This window comes from Excalfactoria chinensis, chromosome 15, assembly GCF_039878825.1.
Source record: "Excalfactoria chinensis isolate bCotChi1 chromosome 15, bCotChi1.hap2, whole genome shotgun sequence".
In the NCBI taxonomy this organism is placed as follows: domain Eukaryota; kingdom Metazoa; phylum Chordata; class Aves; order Galliformes; family Phasianidae; genus Excalfactoria; species Excalfactoria chinensis.
Genome location: NC_092839.1, coordinates 7,962,855 through 7,986,080, shown reverse-complemented (window position 1 = coordinate 7,986,080; position 23,226 = coordinate 7,962,855). Strand labels below are relative to the sequence as shown.

At 46.8% G+C, this 23,226-nt stretch overlaps 2 protein-coding genes across 2 annotated transcripts; both read right to left on the bottom strand.

Annotated features, from left to right (window-relative positions):
- Nucleotides 1-436: 436 nt before the first annotated feature.
- Nucleotides 437-13,021, bottom strand: SLC17A9 (solute carrier family 17 member 9). The gene is made up of 13 exons (XM_072350349.1): nucleotides 12,868-13,021; nucleotides 6,842-7,039; nucleotides 5,998-6,137; nucleotides 5,607-5,706; nucleotides 4,913-5,043; nucleotides 4,100-4,196; nucleotides 3,313-3,409; nucleotides 1,968-2,055; nucleotides 1,644-1,678; nucleotides 1,443-1,558; nucleotides 1,029-1,084; nucleotides 696-725; nucleotides 437-616 (listed from the first exon to the last, which is right to left on the bottom strand). Exons 1-13 carry the CDS (start codon nucleotides 12,978-12,980, stop codon nucleotides 453-455), a joined length of 1,365 nt encoding a protein of 454 aa, XP_072206450.1. The 5' UTR covers nucleotides 12,981-13,021; the 3' UTR covers nucleotides 437-452.
- Nucleotides 13,022-13,872: 851 nt separating this feature from the next.
- GID8 (GID complex subunit 8 homolog) lies at nucleotides 13,873-21,621 on the bottom strand. The gene is made up of 5 exons (XM_072350412.1): nucleotides 21,497-21,621; nucleotides 20,241-20,370; nucleotides 19,073-19,269; nucleotides 18,385-18,582; nucleotides 13,873-18,056 (listed from the first exon to the last, which is right to left on the bottom strand). Exons 2-5 carry the CDS (start codon nucleotides 20,356-20,358, stop codon nucleotides 17,883-17,885), a joined length of 687 nt encoding a protein of 228 aa, XP_072206513.1. The 5' UTR covers nucleotides 20,359-20,370; nucleotides 21,497-21,621; the 3' UTR covers nucleotides 13,873-17,882.
- Nucleotides 21,622-23,226: the final 1,605 nt, after the last annotated feature.

The following is a 23,226-nucleotide window of genomic DNA, read 5'->3' as shown; positions in this document are numbered from 1 at the left end:
TTAAGGTCAGAGGTGCATTCTTTTGGATTTTGCTTTTAGTCCAGACAAAAAGCAAAGCATTGGAAATACCCCGCGCAGTCACAGGATGGCCAAGCACAGCCATTCCCACACTATGCACTTTGTAAGCTGAGAGTGCAAACTGTAGCCCCGTCCAGCAGGACAGCCACCTGCACACATGGCCCCTGGAAGGGACAAGGGCAAACCAAGGCCACATTCTCACTGCAGACTTTGAGCTGGATGGCCCCACCAACCACCAGCCATGCCCTGAGCAAAACAGGAACTCTACATTTCTCTTCTGCTGTGGGTTTCATTTGGACCCACTATATACATGGACCCAGTCATTTTTGTCCCATTAAAACACCCACAAAACAATAGTGTTCTTTGGCACTTGTGCATCAGTGGCACACAAACGTGACACATCCCACTCCTTCCACGGCTCCTCAGACTCATTGCTACAGGTCAATGTAGGCAGAGTCTGTGTCCACTCTCTGGGCCTCTCCAAACATCAGGAAGACACAGAGACCAACACTGTTGACAGCAGCCACCAGGTTGAAAACAGAAATCCAGGAGCCCGTTGTTTCCATCAGATATCCAGCCAGGTACACGCAAACCACACCTGTGCAAAGGGAAGAGATGGAAATGCAGAGGGGCTGCATCCTGCCTGCCCATGGGATGAGCTGCAGGGAGAGCCTTACCTAGCAGAGCTCCGCCTGTATTTCCAACACCTGCAAAGAGAAGAGAGAGGAAATGCCCTTTTGCTTCATCTCACAGGAATTGGGTATTAGCAACATGAAGACATGCAAATCTCCACCTGGCTTGCCAACTCAACCCATTTGTTCTGTGTGCACAGCAAAATGCCATGCAAATAGTGGGGCCAACCAACACTTCACCCCTCCAGCTGGCAGCCATCAGACAAACGAAGCAGCACACCTGTGCAGCTCCATGCATGGAAGGGAGCTGAGGCTGAAGGCACACAGCTCAACACCTCAAACCCTGTCTGTCCCCACGTGGCCCAGAGGATTCCTTACCAAACAGCAAGCCAGCACAGGACGGGGCCAGGTCTTGCACGTTCACTGAAATGCCACTAGTGAGAAACAGAGGGAAATGGCAGCTTTAATGGAGCAGGATTTGCTTTGTCATTGTTTGCACTGAGTTCAGCTCGTCCAACCAAAGTAAAGGATCCCAGATAATACTGGTGAGAGAGGACAAGGAGGGAAGAGGCTGCAAGCAGAGCATTATAGAAGGATTCAGCTCCAAGTGCTCAGAGAGGATGAAATGCAATCCACCTCCTGCTTGGTGCCCCCACAAGCTGCTCAGTCCTGCATGCCCTGCAGCACACAGATCAGAGGGCGATGCTCAGGGTTAGCACCAGTGGTGGGATGGAAGCAGGCTGTTCACAGAGCCCCACCAGTGTGGGGTGGGAGCTGAGTGGCTGTGGATACCTGTGGTTAAAGGTCTGAAGCCCAACAGAGGCTGAGGCAAACACTATAGCGTTGCAAAAACTGGATGTCTGGCCCAGGCACAGGGCAAACATGCTTGAGACTCCAGAGCCAATGACCTGGAAAAAGAGAAAAATTAAATACCTCAGTGAGTTTTCCACGAGCAAGTAGTTCAAGCTACTCCCCTGGCTTCAGCTCTTTTACCTGCATGAATTTACGGACAGTGATGGTTCTGTAGCCTGGAAGAAAAGAAAGAGGCCAGTTAAAGCAGCTCAAAAGGTGTCCTTGTGCCCAGCCAGGAACACAGAGTGATTTCAGATGGCTGGAGCTCATCTCTAGATGGATCTTGTGAGACCAAAGAGAGCTCCAAGAACACAGATGGGGCAGCACTCCCACTGCTGTCATATCAAGACAGCATGTTGTCTGTTTGCTGGGACTTCTCCTTCCCAACAAGCCTCTCTCATTCCTCCTCCCAGTTCTGTTCCCGCAATAAAATAAGAGCTGAGGAAAAGCCAGAAGGGCTCTTACCCTGATTAATTAAATGATCGGACAGAAATCCACTGAACAAGCTTGTTGGAATTGCAACCAGCCACGGAACTACATTGAACACCCAGCCCTGAAAGACAGAAAAGTCAAGAGAGAGCTGCTGTCAGAGCTTGTCTGCAAATGTTTTGCAAAAGTCTGCAGAAGGGAAACAAACGAAGGGAGCAGGACTTTATACGTGCTTCTACTGCCTTCCCAGAGCACAGCCCCCACACCCGCAGTGCCAGGCCAGGCAGCACTGCTATCTCTGTACCTCTGCACACCCCAGCAGCAAGGACTGAGCATGGCAAAGTTTGGTGCTCAGCACAGTGATGTGCAGAGAGCCGGGGAGCTCTGGGAGCTGCGGGTGTAGCTCTGCCCTGCGGGTCAGCAACAAAGCTGCTGGCAGCATTTCCAGCAGTGGCTTCAGCCTTGTTAGCAGCATTAGCAGGGAGCTGAGGGAATGTAGCTGGATTTTGTAATGCCAGGATTAGGTAACATTACAGCAAGAACATGCCTTGGTCTATTTTCAATTCGGCGAGCTTGCTACATCTGTAATCACAGATGATTGCTGGTCATCTGGATTACTGCTGCTCAGAGGCATTTAGTGCCCAGATCCCACCAGGAGCTGAACTCGCTGTGTATTGGACTGCATTCATCTCAGCTCATCCCCTTTGCTCAGAACTGCATTGCCACATCCCGCAGCAGCAGAGGGATGCACGGAGGGCAGAGTGCTCCTGGTCTGAGTAATCCTGTTCTGGCTGCTCCTGGAAACTGTACCAGGTCCCACCTGCATCTCTGCACCACTGAAATTTTACTTCTTACTCACTTTCAAAAATAACCACCACAGGGGCCTGCAGGTCTGTGCATCTTGTAGCACCAGCTGGGGTTACTCAGCACACTCAGTCCCATCACACCAAAACCACCCTTGTCTCATCCCACTGCCAAAACGCTCCTGCATCTCCATCCACCCAGGCGGGCTGGGGGTGGGTGAAGGCATCTCACCTGCAGCAGGGGCATCTGACCAGCAGGTGACACAGTTTTACCACGGTAAGGATTATCCTTTAAAATCAAGCCCCGGTTTATTAAAATATACGAAGCGATTATTGGATGCAGGAGCACTATATGGAGCATCTTACATAAGGGAACCATGATATAAGGCATAGCAGATGGTAAATGACTGCTGCAAGCACATTACAAGAGGTGCACCCAGTCATGGAGTCACTGCTACAGCACGCTGCCACAAGCCCTGTGCTGCTCATTAGAAAACCACCCCACTCTTTGAAAGCAGTGCAGGCAGACCAGCTCAACACCCACCCCCCCCCCCTTTCAACACCAGCACCGTGCTTACCTTGGACTCGGGGAATGTTTCCTTAAAGAAAGTCGGCAGCCAGGAGAGGAGAGTGAAAAACGTGCTGGCTGTGCACAGCTGTGCGACGATGACAGCCCTGGAAATACACAGCAAGGAGGGAGCAGTGAGCAGCAACAGCGATGCTGGGTGAGAAGGGTCACTCCAGCAGCACAATATTGCAGTTCATGGTCTGTAAGTAAATCCCTCTGAGTGCTGCAGTTGCTTCCAGAGATCTTTACATTCTCACTATGCATTCCCACACTCCTCTCTCCATGCCTGATATCAGAGCACAGGTGCAGGCCAGGTTCACCCCCCCTGCTGCAGGAGGTATCGCTGAGGGCTTCCTAAGGCCCTGCCATCAGCAGATGGCCCATCGTTATTCAGGGCAGCGAGATCTTCTGCCCTTGCCTTTAGCAGCCCCTGGGAACCTGCTGCTGTGCTCCAGGGAGGCTCAGTGTCCAATGCAGAGTCTCTCCCCCTCAAAAAAAAAGGGCTGTAAAGAGATGCTTTTCCAACAGTGAGAATGCAGGGTCCTTGCATTGCACTGCTTAGGAGCCCATTATTGCAAGCAGTGTTTCTAACAAGCGTGTTGGGGAATGGTGCTCTGGAGGAGCACAGGACTCACCCAGGGAGCAGCCTGCAAACCTGGTGATGTTTCCCAAATGTAAAAGGGCAAAGCACAAACACACAGAACAAACAAGCACACCGAGGTGAGAAGCCCTGGCAGGAGGATGCTCTCCAGCTCCACTGCCCTGGCACAGCGCTCAGAGCTCCACCAGCTGCCTACCATATTGGCGCCTTCTTAAACAGCTGCTTCCAGGGCACTTTGCTCTGCTTTGAGATTGAGATGCTTCTCCTTAAATAGTCTAATGGGATGATGAGATCTGGAAGGACAGAAACAGCCAAAGGAAAGCTCTGATCAGCAATATACTGTGCAAGCCGGACCAGATTTGAGAGACCACTGTACAAGCACTTTAATCTCCTCTAACTCCAATTCTGTTTGCAGTACTGGCACTGGATGCCCATTTTAGGAGCACCCACCCACCGCTCCATCCAGCCACTCTCACCATTTGTTGTATTTCTGGACAACAGCTCTTTGGGCGCCTCTGGATTCTATGCAGCACCAGGCGCAAGGTGAGCTGGGCTCCTGCATCTCATGTACACTAACAACACCATATCCAGGTGTCATCATTTGCCCATGTGTGGATTTACACCCAGAGTTATTTGGAAGAGATACTCAGGATTAACTGGTTTGTAAAAGCTCTGTGCATAGATGCTCTTAGTTGGGAATAATATCTTGCCCTGCTTTAGCTTAATCCACTTTGCAGATCAGGCTCCGCGTGGTGTTTTCACCGGTGCTTAAAGGAATGGAAGAGTCAGAGCGGAGTCTTGACAGCAATAAAATACAGCATGGGACTCATGGGACTGGGAACAGAAACTCAGCAAAGCGAAAGCTCAAAATCTTGTTTCTGGGTTCAGCATCTTCAGGCAGACACTGCCTACAACACAGAGAGACCCAAAGAAAACCCACTGTGTAACACACCCTTGGCAATGCAGGCTTGCTGAAAGCTGCCACCCGAGGCAGGAGGGCTGATTTTACCTTTCTCTGACAGCAGGTACTTGCAGGTGCAGTAAACCCAGAGCAAAGTGAGTAAACCAGAGAAGTAGAAAACGCTCTCCCAGCCGTACCAGTCCAGCAGCAGAGATCCTGCAGCTCCAATCACCAGCGTCCTGCAAGGCAAACCACAGGCTGACTCATGTGCCTGCATTTCTTATGCCCATAAGCGAGTGATTAAACACAGCAAAATTGCTGTATGGCTTTTAAGCAGCCCTTCCATTCAGAAAGGAAACTAGCAGGGATGGGAAAGTTCTATTATTGTCGTCTGTCAGAGGACAGTGAGCAGCCTTGGGCTGACTCCTGCTCTTCCTACTGGATCAGGCTGCTTCCCATAGCAATGAAATGTTGCAAACGCTCTTCAAAGTCTGTCATGGAAAGAAAGTAAAACAAACAAACAAAAAACCAACAAAAAAACCAACACAGAAATCTTTGACACGCTCAAGAGCAAACAGCACACTTCAGAGAACACAAAGACTTCAGCAGCGCGTGCACTGCTGAGAGCACAGACAGTAACTGCCTGAGGCTTCCCCAGCTGCAGGCAGCATCCTCACGGACACAGGCAACTGCCTGCACTTCAGGCTGGAAGTTTTGCCTCCAACTATTTAATGTCCTTTCATCATCAGGATGTCCTGAGACTGTCACTCACTGCTCAAAGCCATCTGCCTTCTGAACTTACCCGAACTGTGAGCCAGTCCCCACTGTGCTGTACGTGAAGGCTCGCTCGCTCTCCCTGACCCTTTGGGACAGCAGGCTGGCCAGGGATGGGAAGTAGACCCCTGTGAGCAAGCAAAGGGAGCTGTCAGGGAAGGTGGCCTCATAAGCAAGCTGAAAGCAAATGTACAAGATCCATCAGGAGCTAAGCACTGAGAGGGGTGGTGGTGCCTCATCACTGGAGACACCCAAGGTCAGGCTGGAGGGGCTCTGAGCACTGATGGAGCTGTGGGTGTCCCTGCTCATTGCAGGGGGTTGGATCAGATGGGCATTAAAGGTCCCTTCCAACATGAATGATTCCATGATTCTTTGAGCTTGCACACACTCACTGCCCACGCTCAGGACGTGGCTCTCACCTTGCAGCAGCCCCATGAGGAACCTGGAGCAGGTCATGAAGACAAGGTGTGCCGACGTGATCTGGGTGAGCAGTGGGGTGATGAATGTCAGGAAGCCCCATGCTGATGCCGAGAGGAGGAGGACTTTCTCACCCCCTATTCTAGAAGGAAGAGAACATGCATAAAAAGTGAGCAACAGGGCAAAGACAAAAGGGCCAAGGCCCCCTGCCAATGCTCAAGCCTTCTTCCCAGCTTTGCCAGTTTTTAAAGCAAATTCTCCCCTATGCAGGGAAGCCCAAGCTGCTGCTTTGCTTTTTTTCTTTTTACCAGTTACTGAACCAGTGGCAAAAACCATATGAGTCACCGCTGATATGGTGGTATAGAAGTGGTCTTCACTGTCTAAAGGTGAACAGAAACCACACTGGTCTATGCGTTCACAACCACCATGCTGGTCTATGTGTCCATTAACATACCCATAGGTCTCTCTGGCAGCTGTGTGGGATGGTTGGGGCACTCCCTCTGTTTGATGGGGATTATGCCCGTGCAAAGTCCTTTGGTGCATGCTGTACTATAACCATAGAACCGATTTTAAGACCAGGCACCTGAACAAACAGTCAAAACTGCATGTGTACTTTCTGAATCGGGGCTATAGACCCTGGGCAGGGCTGATAGAGAAATCCATCAAGCCTTTCCCCACAAACAGGCTTCACCCTTTTCTCTGCTACTGTCCCAGGGTGTAAGGTGGAACTACTGAAACTTGAAGCGAGAGGTCAAAACCAAGCTCTGTGCTACTGAGAATGCCCAAGCAGGGGAAAATAGAAATGGAATAATAATAGAAGATAGAAATGGAAGTAACTCCCAGTACTGATCGCTGATGTGTCCTCCGATGACCTGCGTCAAGCAGTAGCCCCAGAAGAAGCTGCTGAGCACAACTCCTGACTGCTTCTTGTCCCAGCCGAAGTGCGCGCTCAGGGCGACGGCGCAGATGGGCACGGTGACGCGGGCGCAGTACAGCAGGCACGTCCCCAGCAGCAGCATCGCCGTCCACATGCGGCACTCGGGCCTGAACGGGGCAAAAAGAAGGTGGAGAAATGGCTGAGTGGATGTGCCTGGCACAGCTGGCTTTTTCTGTCCCAAACAAAAGCTCTAGGAAGTGTTCTTTCATGGGTAACAAAGGAAAGGTCAGTGCATGACACACCGTGTTGGAAGCAAATATTTGCTGTTTGGCACTGCGACCCATTCCCCAGGGGAGGTGGCACGTTACCCTTCATAAATGTGACACGGATGGAAGAGTGTTTTAGTGAGAGATGGGACACCATGGGGCTGAACAGCCCAGAGCAGGGAGCAGAGTAACCCAGCGTATAAGCAAGAATGGGTTTGCAGCCTGTGCTCAGTTTTGTAAGTGAGCACCCAGCCCCAAGGTAAGTAAATGCTCCTGCAGAAAGGGATATTTACTCCTGCTCAGTCTGTAGGCTGGGTCCTCCAGTGCCCATGAGAAAATAAGCCTGCTGAGAACATACACTATTCCAAAGGGCTGCTCTGGAAGTAATGCTTCCTATTTCATTATGCCGACCTATGACATAAGAGGTAGGTGTTGGTGGTATGGCAATAGAGACTGCACCTTCTCAACTATATTCCATTATACGTTGCTGCCATGTGACAGATGGCAGCAGGAGAGCACCTCCCATGGAAGTGTGTATGGAGCAAAGGTGTGGAACTGAACTCCCCCATGTGGAAACAGTGGCACCCACTGACATTCACTGATGCTTGCTGAATACTGATGGAGACCGAACAGTGGATGCACGCACAGTGAGGCTGTGGGTGGTGCAGACTTGTCCAAGTGTGACATACAGGCTCTTGTTCATCACTGGAAAAAACACACAGCTAGTGGTGGTGACTACATGGCAAATGCTGTTTTGTAGCTGAGCGTTTGCCCTGTCAAATGGTGCCATTGTGTACTTTGTAGTTGTTGTAGCTTCCATGGAAATAAATAGAAGGCGACCCTCATATGTTTAATCTGGTTCATTTTGTGCCCACTGGGCAGAGCATAAAGCATTGTGCAAACAAGCTCTTGCCATTCCTGGCTGACTGGAATTCACTGTACTGGGGCACTGACCTCCGTGCTTTCTACCCCACTGTCTGCATGGGAAACAACCTGTACCCCTTCTGTATTGAAACGACAACTTGTTCCTCTGTACCAGATTTATGACCAATGTAGGTTAATCCCACACAACACAAGGCCATTGATAAACCAGTCTGTCAAGGAGGGAGACTAGGAAACAATGGGAAGGAAAGTACCCAGAGCCTCTGTGAATTTATTGCTAACTCCTGACAAGGCAAACAGGCAGCTCTGTGCCAGCGCCTGTGGGAGGAGCTTTGAAGGTTGGACCTGTCCTTACTGTGCTCACACACTACTCAATAGCACAGGAACTAGAAAACCTCACTTATCTTTGCTGGAAGAATGAGTAGCCAAGAGTTGAGCTGCCTCTGTTACTTGAATCAGGTGACAGACACTCTCTTGGTCTTATGCTGTAAGAAGGATGTGTGCTGTAAGAGGGACATCAACACTCCGTACTCAGCATTGCTGAGGCTTCACCTTGAGTGCTATGCTCAGTTTTGAGCCCCTCACTATAGGAAAGACATGGAGGCCCTGGAGTGTATCCAGAGAAGGGCAGAGGAGCTGTGAGGGCCCATTGGGGAGGTGGGGTCACCATCCCTGGAGGTGCTCCAGACCCGTGGGCACAGGGTAGGGGTTGGACCTGGGGTTGTTAGTGGTCTTTCTTCCAACCTAAATGATTCTGTGATTTAATGATCACACTTTAACTTGCAGCAAAAACAAAGGCTGTTTGTTCATCACCTGCAGAGCTGTGGCTCTTATCAACCTCATTCCGCAGGCAGCCTGGAGCCCTAATCTCCCTCTTATCCGCAGTAGCACTATGCTGGTTAATAGGAGTCAATGAACCTGAACAATTGGGGTGACCCAGTAAAGCACCTGCAATAAGTGTCAGTATTCACTATTATTTGGCAGCTGATACAGTGTGCATTTTGATATCTGCTCCATTGCATTTATACCTTTTTCCTATATTGTTATCAGTAGATGTTTGCATTCAGTACAAGCGTGGACCGTCGCAAGGACTCCAAATTACCACTTGCTCCATAGGTAGCATATCCAGCAAGGAAAATCCACTCTGGAAGTCTGAGTGTGCCCACACCCACCAGAAGCACGGCAAGAATTACTTCTCTCCAAGGACAACGATGTGCTTACATCAGAGGAAAGAGCTCTGTAAACGCATTTTCTCCTAATTATAGTTATCACAGAGGCTGCTGATGAGTCAATGCTCTGCTCAGTGCAAAACAACAACAGCAAAGGTTACAGGAGAAGCCTGGGTTAGCAGAAGGGAATAAAAGTCTGCTATAAGAACTAAGCAGTAATAACAAATCAAGTGTAAGGTTTTGGAGATTACTGCCCTCTGAGCGGTGGAGCTTTACCAGTGTTAGCAAATTTACCTAAATTGCTTCCCTGACAAGGGAGTGATAATCTTTGCTGGAAATAACCAAAGACTGAAGCACATCTAAGTCTAAACCTACAGCCTTGCTCTGCAGCTTCCTTCGTGCGAGGAGCAGCACCTGCAGCTGCATCCCCTTCTGGGACCCAATTTGCAGACAGAGCAGCCATGCAGCTAGAAAACACTTCCTACTTCACAAACCTCCAACCACCACCCAGACAGACTATAATTAGCATGAGGACTGTAATTGAGCCCTAATGACTCTTTCTGGGTAGCTGTCTGTATGGCAGCAGCGCTGTGGTGGAGCAGCCCTGATGTCCCTTGGTTCTGCCCCAGGCATTGGGTCACTGTTTTGCTCAGAGGCACCCAGCAATTCCACAGGGGTTCGGATCCCACCGTGCCCCATCCAAGGGCACAATGGCTGACAACAGTGTTTAAGGAAAGCCACAGTGGAAGGAGAACCAGCAGCACAGGATACCTTTATTTGCAGCCTGTTGTCTTGCTGGAGGAACTACTGCAGTAGGTGCCACAAAGCAAATATTGATTCAACTTTTATTTCTCCTGATGTTCCCCTCCTTTCCCTCAGCCCGCTGCTCTGTTTGCAGGCACTGCAGGTCACTGTTGAAATGAACTCGTTGGAATTTGGGCTATAAGCAGCTCCCAGCCACACCTCAGGGCCACCAAACCATGGGACAGCATCGCTGGCACCAGCATGGGGCCACCTGGCAGGAGGATGACAGCTCCATAGCAAACCTCATTCCCAGCTCAGCCACTGCCAGCTTTGACTGACAGCAATCAACACAATTGCACCTGCCTGCCGTGGTGCAAGGAGATAACACCCAGGTGGTTATTTTGAACTCCGCTCAACAATCCTCTCACTTCTCTTTGTTTTTCCTACCAACATTTCCTCCCTCCCTCAAAAACCCAATACACGTATCCAGGGAGTGCTCTTTCTTCCCTCCTCGAGCTGATGTTGTCATGCTGCAGACTGGCTCCACGCTGCTGATTTCTTGCTGTCAAAAGCAGCATTTGGGTTCAGAGGAGGCTTTTTTCCAGCCAGAGCACAGAGGACACAGGGCTTTTTTTACTGGGAAAGCTGCTGATTTCCTGTTCGCCTCCTGTGCACAAACTTCTTCTGCAGAGCCACAGATGGCAACAAAGTGGTGTTCAGCAAGCGCAGCTCTCAGTTTATTCCCTCTCTTCATTTCTTGCTTTCGGCAAAAGCAAAGATGAAAATTAGATGTGAGCTGCTCATGAGCTGGAAATTGTTGTTTAGTCCAGGTGGAGGAGGTGGGAAAATGTAATAACAAATCACACACGTGCTTTGCACACTGATACGAGACACACGTGGATCAGCCGTAAATGAAATGCACTTCTTGCTTACACATTCCATGTGAAAAGTTCTCAGCAAGGGATGTTAAAATCGGAGTGAGGAACCTGGATAATAAAAACAACCAGCAAAGGAAAGAAAGAAGCAAGAAAAGCTGCAACATGGGGCTGACAAAAGATGAGGGTACGGAGCTTAGGAACACAGCGTGATCTCCGGGGCAAGAAGTGCAGTCAGGAGACTGGAGGGCAGCACGTGGCCGTGATACAGATCCTTTCATCTGTGAAGCTGAGAGAAACTGCTATAATAATAATCCCTTGTCTTCAGGTGTAGCCAGAGGCTGTGAGAGGCAGCGTGGTTTCAGGAGCCATTTTCTTCACAGGACACACTGCCTTTTCTGTGCTCCGTTTCTCTGCTGGAGGCACCATACAAAACGTTGTCTCCATGTCACTGGCTGGATCTGCCCATGGCTTTCTTTCTAACTTACGGCTATAAAATTCTCTTCTTGGAGCTTCAGCCTTCCCATCAGTCCCACCAGAAAGCTCTGCTTGGCATGTTAAGATCTCCAGACAAAAAAACCGCTATCTAAACACCCAGATGTGCTACAACACAAGCAATCTTATCAAGCTCCAAACAGAGATCCCCAAGCACTGTTCTTGGATGAGACAGACAATACAGATAAATAATGTGTGATATCACAGCCATCGGAAACCTACTAAAAAGTCTGTGAAGGGCAGCTGGGGAGGTAGGATGAACCAGGGGGAAAGGAAGAGCCAGCTGAAAAAAGGGAGGACACAAAGATGGAACAATAAACCCTCCAGATAAGCGCTGATCTCTCCTTGCACTGACAGTGCAGGCAGATCCTGGGAGGCTGCCTGGCGGGGCTTCTGTTGGGAGCATGAAGGCAGAATTTGTGTCACTTCCCCCACCTGATAAAACCTCACCTCCACGGCAATTAATTGATGTGTGGAAATGTCAAGAGCTATTATTCCATTGTATATATAGAACAAAAACTGTCCACTATGCTGATTTTTAACCACCTCACCAGCCACGTTCTGCACCTCGACTACCCAGCTGCCAACCTGCCCATACAACCTGGCAGGGCTCTCCTCTCCCACTTGTTTTGCTTGAGGCCCACCAGGCATTCCCAAACGAGAAGCTATAGGTGTGTGCAGTTCTAGCACAGGCCGAATTCTTTCCATAACTAACAGCAATATGGTCGGCATTCTCTAAAAACACATCTTTCTTGATAAATACTTCACCAACAGTCATCACCAGACACTTCTTTTGTTTAAGCCCCAACAGCTAAAAGTGGTCACTTTGGCCTAAGAGGAGTGCTAAATAGTTTCATAGACACGTAGGATACCCTGAGTCGGAAGGGACTCACAGCGATCAATGAGAGCAGCAAACCCAAAACCCAAACCCTACAGCAGAGAGCAGCATCCCAATGCTCCTTGGAGCTGACAAAAGGAAGGCAGTTTGAAACCAAACTGCAACTCCCATGCAGAAGTTCATCCAGGTGGGGATGAGGTAAAAGCACGTTGTTGGAATCCCGGTTTAACACAGGGAACACCAGGAGACGGCATGGAGTTTTTGGGTTCTGAAGTGCTGGAAAGTCAGCATGCAGCCCACCAGCATCCAACCTCGTCCTCGATGCCATCGAACCAAGGTGGTTTGGGAAGAGGAAAAGAACAGAAGTAGTTCCATGCTGGTGAGCTCCTCCTTTTCCAGACTTAATCTTAATGAATCGCTATCAGCAGCACAAACATCCCGGCTGGAACACTTTGATAAACCTCGCCGTAGTTTCGACGGCATGTTTAAATAACTGACTGCAGGCCAGAAAGAGACTGGAGAGATTTTTTTCCCCCCTCGTGATTCATAGCAATTCCACACCTCGCCCTTCGGGTGCTTTCCTTCACCTCCCACCACCCAACAGCCGCGTGTCCCCGGACCCCCGAGCATCTCCGAAACCGCCCGTCCGGATTTCACTCCGCAGGAGCGGCAGAGAAGCTCCCGGCTGAGCCCGCCCAGCTCGCCTGGGGGACGCCGCAGCCTTACCTGGACCAGTACGGCTCCCCGCCTCCATCCCTCCTCATGCCGTCTTGCTGCGGGGTTCGGGGGCCGTGCTCTCCTCCGCACACCGTCACATTCCTTACGCCGCCCGTGGCCATGCGGGCAGCGCCTTCCGGCCCCTCCGGCTCACATCGCCCCGGCCGCCGGCTCCCTCCCCCTGCCGAGCCGCGGCCACGTGTCAGCGCCTCCCCGCCGGGCCGTTCCGGGAAGTCCCGCCGCCCGCCACGATGCCGGGGCCGCCCGCAGAGCGCTCGGGGCGGGCGGGGTCCCGGTTCCGCAACCAGCCCCGGGGCAGCCCCGAACTCGCGGTGTCCGGGGCAGGCGGACAAGTCCGGGGCTTTGGAGTCTCCATCCCTTTCCTTCAAACTTGGTCTTTGTGTTCTTGGTTTCTTTTTTTTTAACCCCTCCTCCAGTAAATAATTAACCCTCACCGACAACATGGTGGGGGCTTAACAGAAAGAACTAAAACGATTTCGCTTTTGCACACCCATCCTCTCCCTGCGATGCTGTTTGCACTACAGGCGGGACAGCCCCTCCATCCTCTGCCCTTCTGTGTGCCCGCAGAAACATCTCTTACTCTGCAATATTCCCATCCTCTTTCGGGAGAAAATGAATAGAAATTGATAGTGTTGCAGCTCGATTTAACCCTGCCGGACAGAGCTGCTGCCTTCCTCTAAATGCTGGATACAATCAGACTTCCTTATGGAAATAGATAATTAGAATAATGGTTATCTCACTTCAAAACAAGAGGACCGATGAGTCACCTCAGGAATATGATGAGCAGCTGGAGGAGCACTGTTAGGACATCACTGAGGTGACTGTATGACCAATAGCTTGGATGAGGGCACAGCAAAACAGCCCGGCCAGGTGGCACGCAGCCCTTGGGGAAGGTGATGAAGCTTTGAGCTGCTTTTAAGCTAACTTACCCATTCTTCCCCTAGATAGAATACTTCTCAAGTCCCTGGAGAGCAACTGTTTGGACACACAGCTGCAAACCACGCACAGGAGGGATTTTTATTCCCTCTGCTACTGTGTGTTTCCAGAAGAGGGAGCCACGCCATGAGAACATGCAGAGAACATCCATACGTTATATGTTCCTTTACTTGCTTTGTTACTTCCTGGAGGCAAACATCCCATCAGGGTGAATAAATGGCAAACAGAAACGATTGGGAAGACAGGTGCTGGCTTCAGAAACCAATCAAGAACACAATCTCCTCTCGTTTTTCCTGCATTCACTTTAATCTGCCAAAAGATTAAACCAAACAAAAGATTACTGGGATAATATCTGAGCTGACATTCACCAGCACTGAATTTCATCCACACAACAGCTGCATTATTTGAAGACTTTATGAAGTTCAGCACAAATTACGTCCCAGTTCTGCTTCAGAACAAACTTGGGACAGAAAATGGTTTGAAATAAGTTGAGCCCCACTCATCTACAAGCCAAGATTGTGGGTGTTTGTTTTTTTAAGCAGAGCTTTTAAGCTTAGACTCAAGCATACAAAGCAGAAACGTTATCAATTAAAAACAATTAAAACCATCCTAGGATAATGTAACGGCTTTACCTATACCTACAGTGAGTGGAGACAGAATTAGGTCCAGGTAACTTCACGCACTTTTAATGCTACGTAAGTGCTCTCCACATTCATTTCAGTGTTTCTTTTAATGCAGGTGGAAGGAGCAGGAAGTGTTTCAATGAAATCACCTCAGGATTGAGAGGTACTTCTCCCAGTTTCAAGCTCTGCATGTTCTCCTCTTCAAACATCTTGAGAGGAAAAGCTTTACTTAAAATTCTGCTGTTAGTTTCTGGTTTCAGCAGCCTCTGGTTTTCCAGCTACATAAACAGTTCAGTAACTCTTTCCTTGGAAAGCACTGCCAGCAGTTCACCTCCATAGAAACCCACTGCCCCTAACCCTTCACAAAGGACCCCGTTGTACAACAGAAGCAACCAGTTTAGCTTAGGTCAGAAAAGGAACACGGGGAACAGCCAAGAGACAGCCATTAAGGAGACAATTTTGGAGAGGGAATGAGATTTGTAGCCTAATCAAAACGCACTTCATACAAAGGCTTTTGGCAGAGGCAGATAAGATATTTTACAACTCAACTTCTTTGTGTTCATAGCATTAATGAAAAGAAAATCTTACTTGCTTTCAGCAAAAGAAAGGCTGGGGGAAGAATGAATGTAGTGGACCACATTTGTTTGCCAGCATTGAGTTTGGAAGAAACCTTCACATAAAAGTTATTCTCATGTTATTCTAAATTAAGTGGGGGGGAAAAAAGTAACAATAATATGTATTTTAACGCTAAAGCAAACTGTTCAAAGTGGCATTTAATAGTATTTGTTAAAGTGGTTATCTAACAAAAATGGGTTAACAAAATCCCATTCATTAGTAGTCACCAAATAAGACATTTCTCATGCATATGACAAAAGTCCATTCGTGTACTGACAGAGGTCTGTTTACTGTGTACAATATTTCCATAAATTATAATGTTTCACAGCCCCTACCATCCAAGAATATTTCAAACAGATTATATATTATATTTGTATATGCAAACTATTTTATATACACTAATATAAAGATCCTTAGAAGTACCATTCTGACTACCTTTATGCTTTCTCTAAAATGCATAGCTTTCGAATATTTTTCTTGCAGTTACCAAAAAACTTTACAGATTAAAGCTGCTTATCAATGTGGCATGTTCATAAAAACAAAGTGAAATAGTTCTATACTAACTTTATATTAAACCCCTTAAAAAACATGGTGTGTGTTTTTTTTTTTAATGGAAAAAAACCAAGCTAGTGAAAATTCAAGTAAACTATGCTCACTCTTTGCCCAAAATACTATGTGAAATGAACGTAGCGTTCCAGAAGTACAGTGAACTTCTCAACCAGGACTGTAATACTGCATTTCTCATGGAGAAAAATGCTTGTCATGCCACAAAACCGCACTGCTTTCCACTTCATCTGGGAGAAGCTTTAGGTGAGATTTAGTAGGTAAGCATCAGAACAGAGGAAAAGCTGATCAGTTACATATGAAGAAATTAGAGCTATTCCAGTTTCGTTTCTGCAGTCTGTTATTAAACCAAGTGACAATAACCAGTTTCCCACAAACCAGAAGTCATACATGGTTTTCAGACATCAACCGAATGGGAAAAAGAAAAAAAAAGAACACAACTGTTAAAAGTTTGGTGTTAAAATAACCAGTCTGGGAGAAGGAAAGCCAGACCACTGCTGTAGTTGGGGGCAACAGATAGCTTGCTTGTTATGCATAAACTTTGAGACCTCCATGCCACAAAATGCCTTAAAAGTGCAGAACAAAACTATCAGCAATAAACGAGAACAACTCATTTTGTTATATCCATCATCTAGCTTTAACTTAGTGCTCTGCATCTCTAATAGCTGCTTAACAAATAATGGATTCCCCTCACAAAAAAATTGCTACACAAGTAAACAGTGTTCACAGTAATGCAATCAGTAACAGGGTTTGTTTTTGTTTTTTTTTAGTTTCCATAAGTCAGGTGTATCTGCAAAGCTTTATACAGTTTAATGCGTAAGTATTCCAGTAAAATTAAGTGAAAACTAAGTTTAATTCTACAGGGTAATATCTACCATACAAGACTAGATTATGTACAGTATGGGACTGGTATGACAACTGCCAGTGCATCGTGATGTTCAGCTACCTCACCCACCAGATCGGTCTTTGTTCAACAAATCGTTAATAACTTGATATACAGACCTAAAAACCTACAGATTGATTTGGCAAGATTAGTGCTTACTACCACTGGATATAGACCAGCGAACAGTGCTGCAAAATTAAGTTGACCTGAACATCCCATACCCACAAAATTACAATTTGTTGACTTGAAAGTCTGGACTTCACACGTAAAACATTAAAACTAGAATCCTAACTGGAGTGAGGGCAGTCAGTAAACAAAGTAATACAGGTGGAGATGAACTGTATCTCTTCAGAAAGGTATGGAAAGAACTGAAAAAAGTTGACATTTCAGCCTTTAAAGACAGCCCTGCTCTGCTCAGCTCAAGGCATAAAAACAGCCCAAGTAGCTCTAAAACTACGATTCTTATTCAACGTGAGTAAAGGCAGATCCTGCACAAGAAGATGCATCAGAGGCTTCCATAAGTATCTCTCCCCCCACTTCATTTCCTAACACAAGTATGTCTTTCAGCTTACAAAAATCCGGTGGCCCTCCAAGCTCTACTAGCCTGCTGGAATCACGGCAGTGTCTGCAGCTGCAAACTCTACATGGAAGGGAAAGGTCCCCTTTAAGAAAAACTCTCAAATGCCTCTGAGGGCCATTTTGGTCATTCATGAAAATTAAGAAAAAAAAACTTATTTCCAACAATACTTCTCATGAAAAGATGGGTCACCGATCCATTATGAACATAGCTCTCACCATATAAAGCACCAAAAAGTCAGAAACAAGGAAAAAAAAAAGTTCTTAAATTAAGATTTACAAGTTTGTACACTATTTCCTAGGCAAAAGGTTGACCTTACTGCAAAGTTTATAGGTGAAAACATGACCAGTTACTCTTAAGGGGAATGTATATCTTGCTATAACTTAAAGGTAGAAAATATTCACTGTTCTATATACACATTTCAAACAGGAGACAGTTAAACTTAACTGAATAATTGCCAATGTAACTCCGTATTAACTCACTGACCACTCAACTAAGCATCAGTAGCCAATTAGAAAGCTTGAGTTCTGTACTTTTAAAAACGTGATTTTTTCCTGTCCTGTTTAATTGGTTTTCTTTTAAAAATGTATTATAGTGCATAGCCTAAGTCAGACTTTCAAAGAGATACAGCGCCTTTCAATGCAGTTTTTGCAGCATTCAAAAGGGACTTTTCTCCCTTCAAATTAGATGTTCATTGAAAAATCTGAATTGAGTGCTGTACTGTAGTAAAAATATTTCAGTCACAGACTGATATAAATGTATACTGTGCAGTACTATGATTGTTTGATGTCCATCTGCACACATTTTACTTGGGTTCTTCAATTGTCCCCTTGCTGAGGTCTGTCATTTTGGGGTATTTCACTTTCTTCTGGTCTAGCTCGTTCTGAGCCCACAGTAGTAGTTTCAGTAATTTTGCCAACTTGGGTGTTGATTCACGATTTTCATAGTCTAGAACAGCTTGATTAACCTCACTCCATACCTGGAAAAGAAATACTGGAGTTTAGTAACAGTTTTCCTATGATTAGTACTTATAATGTCACACAGACATTGATAACATCACACACAGCTTGTTAACTCCTCTGAATGAGGCCTGGACAAAGCTCCATATACCAACAGTCTAGAGAAACAAAGAAGAAAGTCAAACAGCCTATTGTGGCATCATCAGTTTTTTGAATGCTGCTTCAGAAATACTTCTGCTCTTTTGCATAAAGCTATACACGTTTCTATAAAAATTTCAAAAATATTTGGACACGGTTTTTACCGCATACAAATAAAATACATCAACCTTCCTTATGAGCAAATTCTACCTTCTGTCGCTGCATCATGTTCAGCAAGTCTCCAAATGGTGACTCTTCAGGATTATCGAAGGCAAGCAAAGCCAGCGTGCGCTCCATTTCTGTCAGGCATTCCCGGCTCTCCTCACCTTGTTCTGCTAATTGGGTCTGAGCAAATTCCAGAGCTGCTTCTGTCTCACGCTGCCGAATCAGTTCAATCAAATGCTGCTGCTACATACAAAAAAACACAGCGATATTAGTTAAACAAATCAGCAAATCTTCAGTATTTTGAGACCGTAATCTTCAGTCATTTGTACGTAATTTGAGACAAATACTAATCCATACCGTGAAAGTTTAAGGTCATTTCTAAACATCTGAGACAAGAAGTAACAGACTTGCCAACAAGATTTACAAGAAAAGGTAGTCTGATGTTTCCAAATAACACGTTTTGTGTGTTTCTAAAGGAACCACCAGAAATCCAGATTAATAGTTGGTAAATCACAGATCGTTCCCACTGTTAAAAGTTTCCACGTTACTAATTAACAAGATACGACAGTTGTACCACGCCACAGATCTTCCCATCGCTATGAAATGATATCAAAAACAAACATTTGAAACTGCAATCATATTCAGCGACAAATCCCTCAACATACTCTTGAACTCACACTTCTTCCAGAGTTTCTTAACAACTTCTAAAACAAAAATGGCCACTTGTCCTTACCTGCAAATGAAAGTAGAGATATCTGTTTGTATCTAACAGTTCTGGATGGAGGCTGTTTATTAATGAAATGGCTTCTTGAATCTGTCCTTTCAGAATCATTTCTCTGATTTTTATTCTTTCATCGAGAGTCTCTAAATCAACGCTGGGTTCAATTCCAGACTCCATTCGAAACTTCTCTGCTGCTTCTTTAAAGCCCTCTGAAACAAAAACGTTTTACCTACAGATCTGTTTCACAAAACATCTTAAAAAAAAAAATAACAGTTTCACTGAAAAGCTTTGAGTATTGCTTGCATGTTTTTGTGATTCAAAGATTAACTCTGAAAACTGAATCCTAGACTTCTGAAAAATTTTTCTTTACATAAGCATCTAACCCAACAGTACCTGCTTAGTTCATTTGTAACTCAAGCGCCCTCATTCTTTAAGGATGCAAGCATCGTGCAACTTTATATGTGTAATAAAGCAATGTTGTTTCTTCCTAAATGGGCTCCTATTTTAAGAATTTGCATGACTTTGCTTCTGCCTCCCATCCCTAACCATGTTTATATAGTTTTAGCGAGAACAAACAGGAAAAGAAAACTAACTTTGTTTTTCTAAAACAAATGTAGTTGTTGATAAAGGTTTTTAATGGCCACCCAGAATCTTAAGTTTTATTTCTGTACATGCAAAAATGATTTAGTTTACTTTATTAAGCCACTGAGATGTTCTTCTCTCATCTCAGAAGATCCAGTCGCACACTGACGTAAACAGGGGTGTAGATCAAATATAAATGCCTCCACCCTAGTATAGCTTACTGTGACGGTATGCATCATAATTGCTAGGGACAATTTCCAAGGGTTTTTGATTGCTCTCAGTATCAAGTTAGGTTATATGCTGAATGGCTTAATAATTTTGGTCTCCAACTGTTTTGACAAGTGTCCTTTCAGAGTCTACCTTTCTGGACAGTTAAAAGCATAATTTCTATTTCAGTATACCTGCCGGGTCCCTGTTCTAATCTAACTGATTATGTGTCCACTTAAGAGAATCCAAGAGCACGTGTACCTTACTAGAAGTCAACAGCAATCACCAAATCATTAAAGTCGTTAATTTCACTCCTTATAGTGCCATATTCTATCCAAAGTGGTGTGCCCCAACAAAATAAAAGCTTGCTAGCACTACAATGCACCCTTACCTGTGACAAGGTAGTTCATGATAAGGCGATTCATGTCTGCTCTCTGAATATGCAAGTTATTAAGTTTTTCCATCCATTCATCTTTTGTGATTTCATCAGGTTTTTCTGCATAACTCATCCTGGTCTCTTGCTACAAAGAGAGAAAAGCATTTCATTTAACACAATTCAATTAAAAGCAAGTTTAATGTGCGTAAGCACAGTTCTACTACTATCTCTGTATCTTTCTAATGCCATCTCTTACATTAATATCCCAAAGGACCCTTTTATCTCCAGGCACTGTTTTACATTTTCTTTTCCTTCTTCCTGAGCTCTCAGCCAGTTTCTAACGCTGCTTTCATCCATCACCAAAACACAAAATTCAAATACCACTCTCTTGTCATTAAATCCAGTCCAAACAAAATGTTGACTAAAAGTTACACAGGACCCACAGCACAACCATGTAGAACGAATGGATCCAAGTTTTACAACTAACTAGAAAACCTGTGACAAATTCCCAAAGCAAAACGTACATAACCAACATCTGCTTTAAAGTTCTTTAAAACAAAAGCGTTGACTGGATAGCTGCGTATGTCACACAGCCACAAGAAAGAAGGCAGCGAGAGACCCCGTGCACAACCAGACGGCTCAGTGCCACCGTCCCAGAAGCGCTCCTGCCAACGCTACCAAGTTATTTCCTGTTTGTTTGTTTTCTGTCTCAGATCTGGAAACAGCGCACTCTGCTAAAACCGGAGCCGGTATTTGTCCACATCTGACAGGGGCGGCGGAAGGGGGAGGAGAGGCGGCAACAACAGCAACAGGCACCGCCACCCCGAGCGGCAGCGCGCCGCCTCCCTCCCCTTCCCAACAGAACGGCTCTTTCTCTCCCCCAGCTCTCACCAAAGTCGCACCGACCCCAACAGCGGCAGGCAGCGGAGGACAGGACGGGCCCGGAGCTACGCGGAGGACCGAGCGCTCCCGGCCCGCGCTCCCAAGCACGCGGCGCCTCCCGAACTGCTGCGCTGCGAGCCCCGCCGGGGAACCCCGACCTTCCCCCGGTCAGCAACACCCCGCTCGGCCCCGGCCCCCCCGAGGCGCAGCCCCCGACCCGGCCCTCCCCGGGCCCAGGCCACCCAAGCGCACGGCTCCGTTCCCCACAGGCCCAGTGCCTCCCCACCGCTCGCAGCGATCAGCAACGAACCGAGCCGCTCAGCCGAGGCGAGAGCCGCGCCAGCTCCCGTCCCCCAAGGGAAGGAGCGGCCCCGCCGGCGCCATCTTACCGAGCGCGCTGCGATACCGGCTCCAACGCACGAACGCGGACACCTCCGCCGCCTCTGCCAGGCCTCTGGCGCGCGGATCTCGCGAGAACTGCTCTCAGCCAATCGGCGCCCGGAGAGAAGCGAGAAAGCTCAACCATAGAGATGTGCCGCGGGACAGAGTGTCCGTCCTGTATATACACACATGCAGCGGGGCGCTGGTACCATAGAGAAGAGCCAGCCGAGCCGCTCGGCGCCTCTGTACCGCTCAGAGTGAGGCTGGTCCCGCCGGGAGTACCACAGAGTCGGAGCGGTTGAGGCCAGGCTACAAAATGGCCGCCCTGCCACCGCTGGTAGATGGGACGGGCAAGTGGCGCTGGAGGCAGCGAGGCTGCATGAAGCCGGGCTCCCACCTGGCAGGCAGGGCCTCTGTTGGCTCCATCGTGCCGCCTGTCCCAGCTGCAGGGCCCAGTGCTCCCTGTCCCCCCTTGATACTGTAGTGCCTCAAGTGACAGTGCTGGGCTGCTCTGGGACACGGGCATTGCAGTGTGCAGCCCTTGGAAGAGGTGGCAACAACCAAAACGTGTGGAAAGTCACCAGGATTCATGGATTCATGTAAAGTTCAGCCAACTTCCACTTCAGTCTCTATGCTGGACTCTGAACTGTAGTGGCCGAGGGCTCTGATTTACAATCTGTAAAAAAATCTACATTAATAAATGATAAATAATAAACTTGCTGCCACTAGATCCAAAGTGGCTTATGAATCAAGGCACAAAGGCAATAAAACTGCTCTGTTTGTGTATTTAAATAAATGAGAGCAGGGTTTAAGAGGTACATTTGCATATGAAAATGATACTAATTGGGAGCATATAATTTCACTTACACTGAGTGGGAATATGGGTACAATTCCTCATTTTTCACTCTTATTTTCGTAACTGTATCGCAAAATGTAGTTTCCTTTTTTTTTCCCATTACAATTGTTCCTACATTGAAATTGATACTCTCTGCAGTTTGTTTCTTCATTTTGATTTATAAACAAGAGAAAGCTTTGGACAAATATATACTGGCATACACCATTAGTTGTCAGCCACAGGGCAGGAAGCTACAGCACAGCAAGTATTCATACTGCTCGGAAAGAGCTTTTCATCTAGCTTAAAACAATCAGTCAAACACAAAAACAGTTCAACACACAGATTTGTTGCTTAGGAAAAGACAAAACCTTCCAGTTCTATTCCTTATACCTCTCGATCTGCAGGCTTGTGAATCTTTGCTTTACATTCTTGTCTCTGATTCTTGTCAGCTCCTCCCCCAGAAGGTGGAGTTTCTTAGGAGACTTCCATAAAGACTGAGGGAGTAAGACAAGGTCCCTCTCTAGAAGGGTTTCCTGAGCTTACTGTTGAGGGAAGTGCACCCTGAGTAAAGTGGAGACACTTGAGAGCAACTCATACTATAACTGTTAACAGGTGAAGAGCAATGATGGGCTTGTAATGGCTTTTTAAAAAGTAGGATAATATACTGAGTAAATAAACAGAAAATATGTGAGCTGCTATTTGGCATTTTTCCTTACCTATGCTTTCCACAGCTAGTAATGTCAAATTGGTTAAGAGACGGAGCTTTTGTATGAGAGAAGATGCTCTGTAGCGACCTAAATTGTAAGCTGCATAGTTCTTCTTTAGTAAGCTTCACAGATAAGACTAGAGTATTTCTCTCTTCATCCAGAGATACGCTGGGAGCCTTGGATGATCAAGTACCTG

Excerpts from the sequence above, each read along its gene's own strand:
- SLC17A9 (XM_072350349.1), bottom strand. The coding sequence starts at position 12,980 with ATGGCCACGGGCGGCGTAAGGAATGTGACGGTGTGCGGAGGAGAGCAC. Across the intron at positions 4,197-4,912 it reads GTACCTGCTGTCAGAGAAAG|ATCTCATCATCCCATTAGAC; the intron begins GTAAAATCAGCC and ends CTGTCCTTCCAG. Across the intron at positions 1,559-1,643 it reads CTGTCCGTAAATTCATGCAG|GTCATTGGCTCTGGAGTCTC; the intron begins GTAAAAGAGCTG and ends CTCTTTTTCCAG.
- GID8 (XM_072350412.1), bottom strand. The coding sequence starts at position 20,358 with ATGAGTTATGCAGAAAAACCTGATGAAATCACAAAAGATGAATGGATG. Across the intron at positions 18,583-19,072 it reads ATCTCTACTTTCATTTGCAG|CAGCAGCATTTGATTGAACT; the intron begins GTAAGGACAAGT and ends TTTTGTATGTAG. Across the intron at positions 18,057-18,384 it reads ACATGATGCAGCGACAGAAG|GTATGGAGTGAGGTTAATCA; the intron begins GTAGAATTTGCT and ends TTTCTTTTCCAG.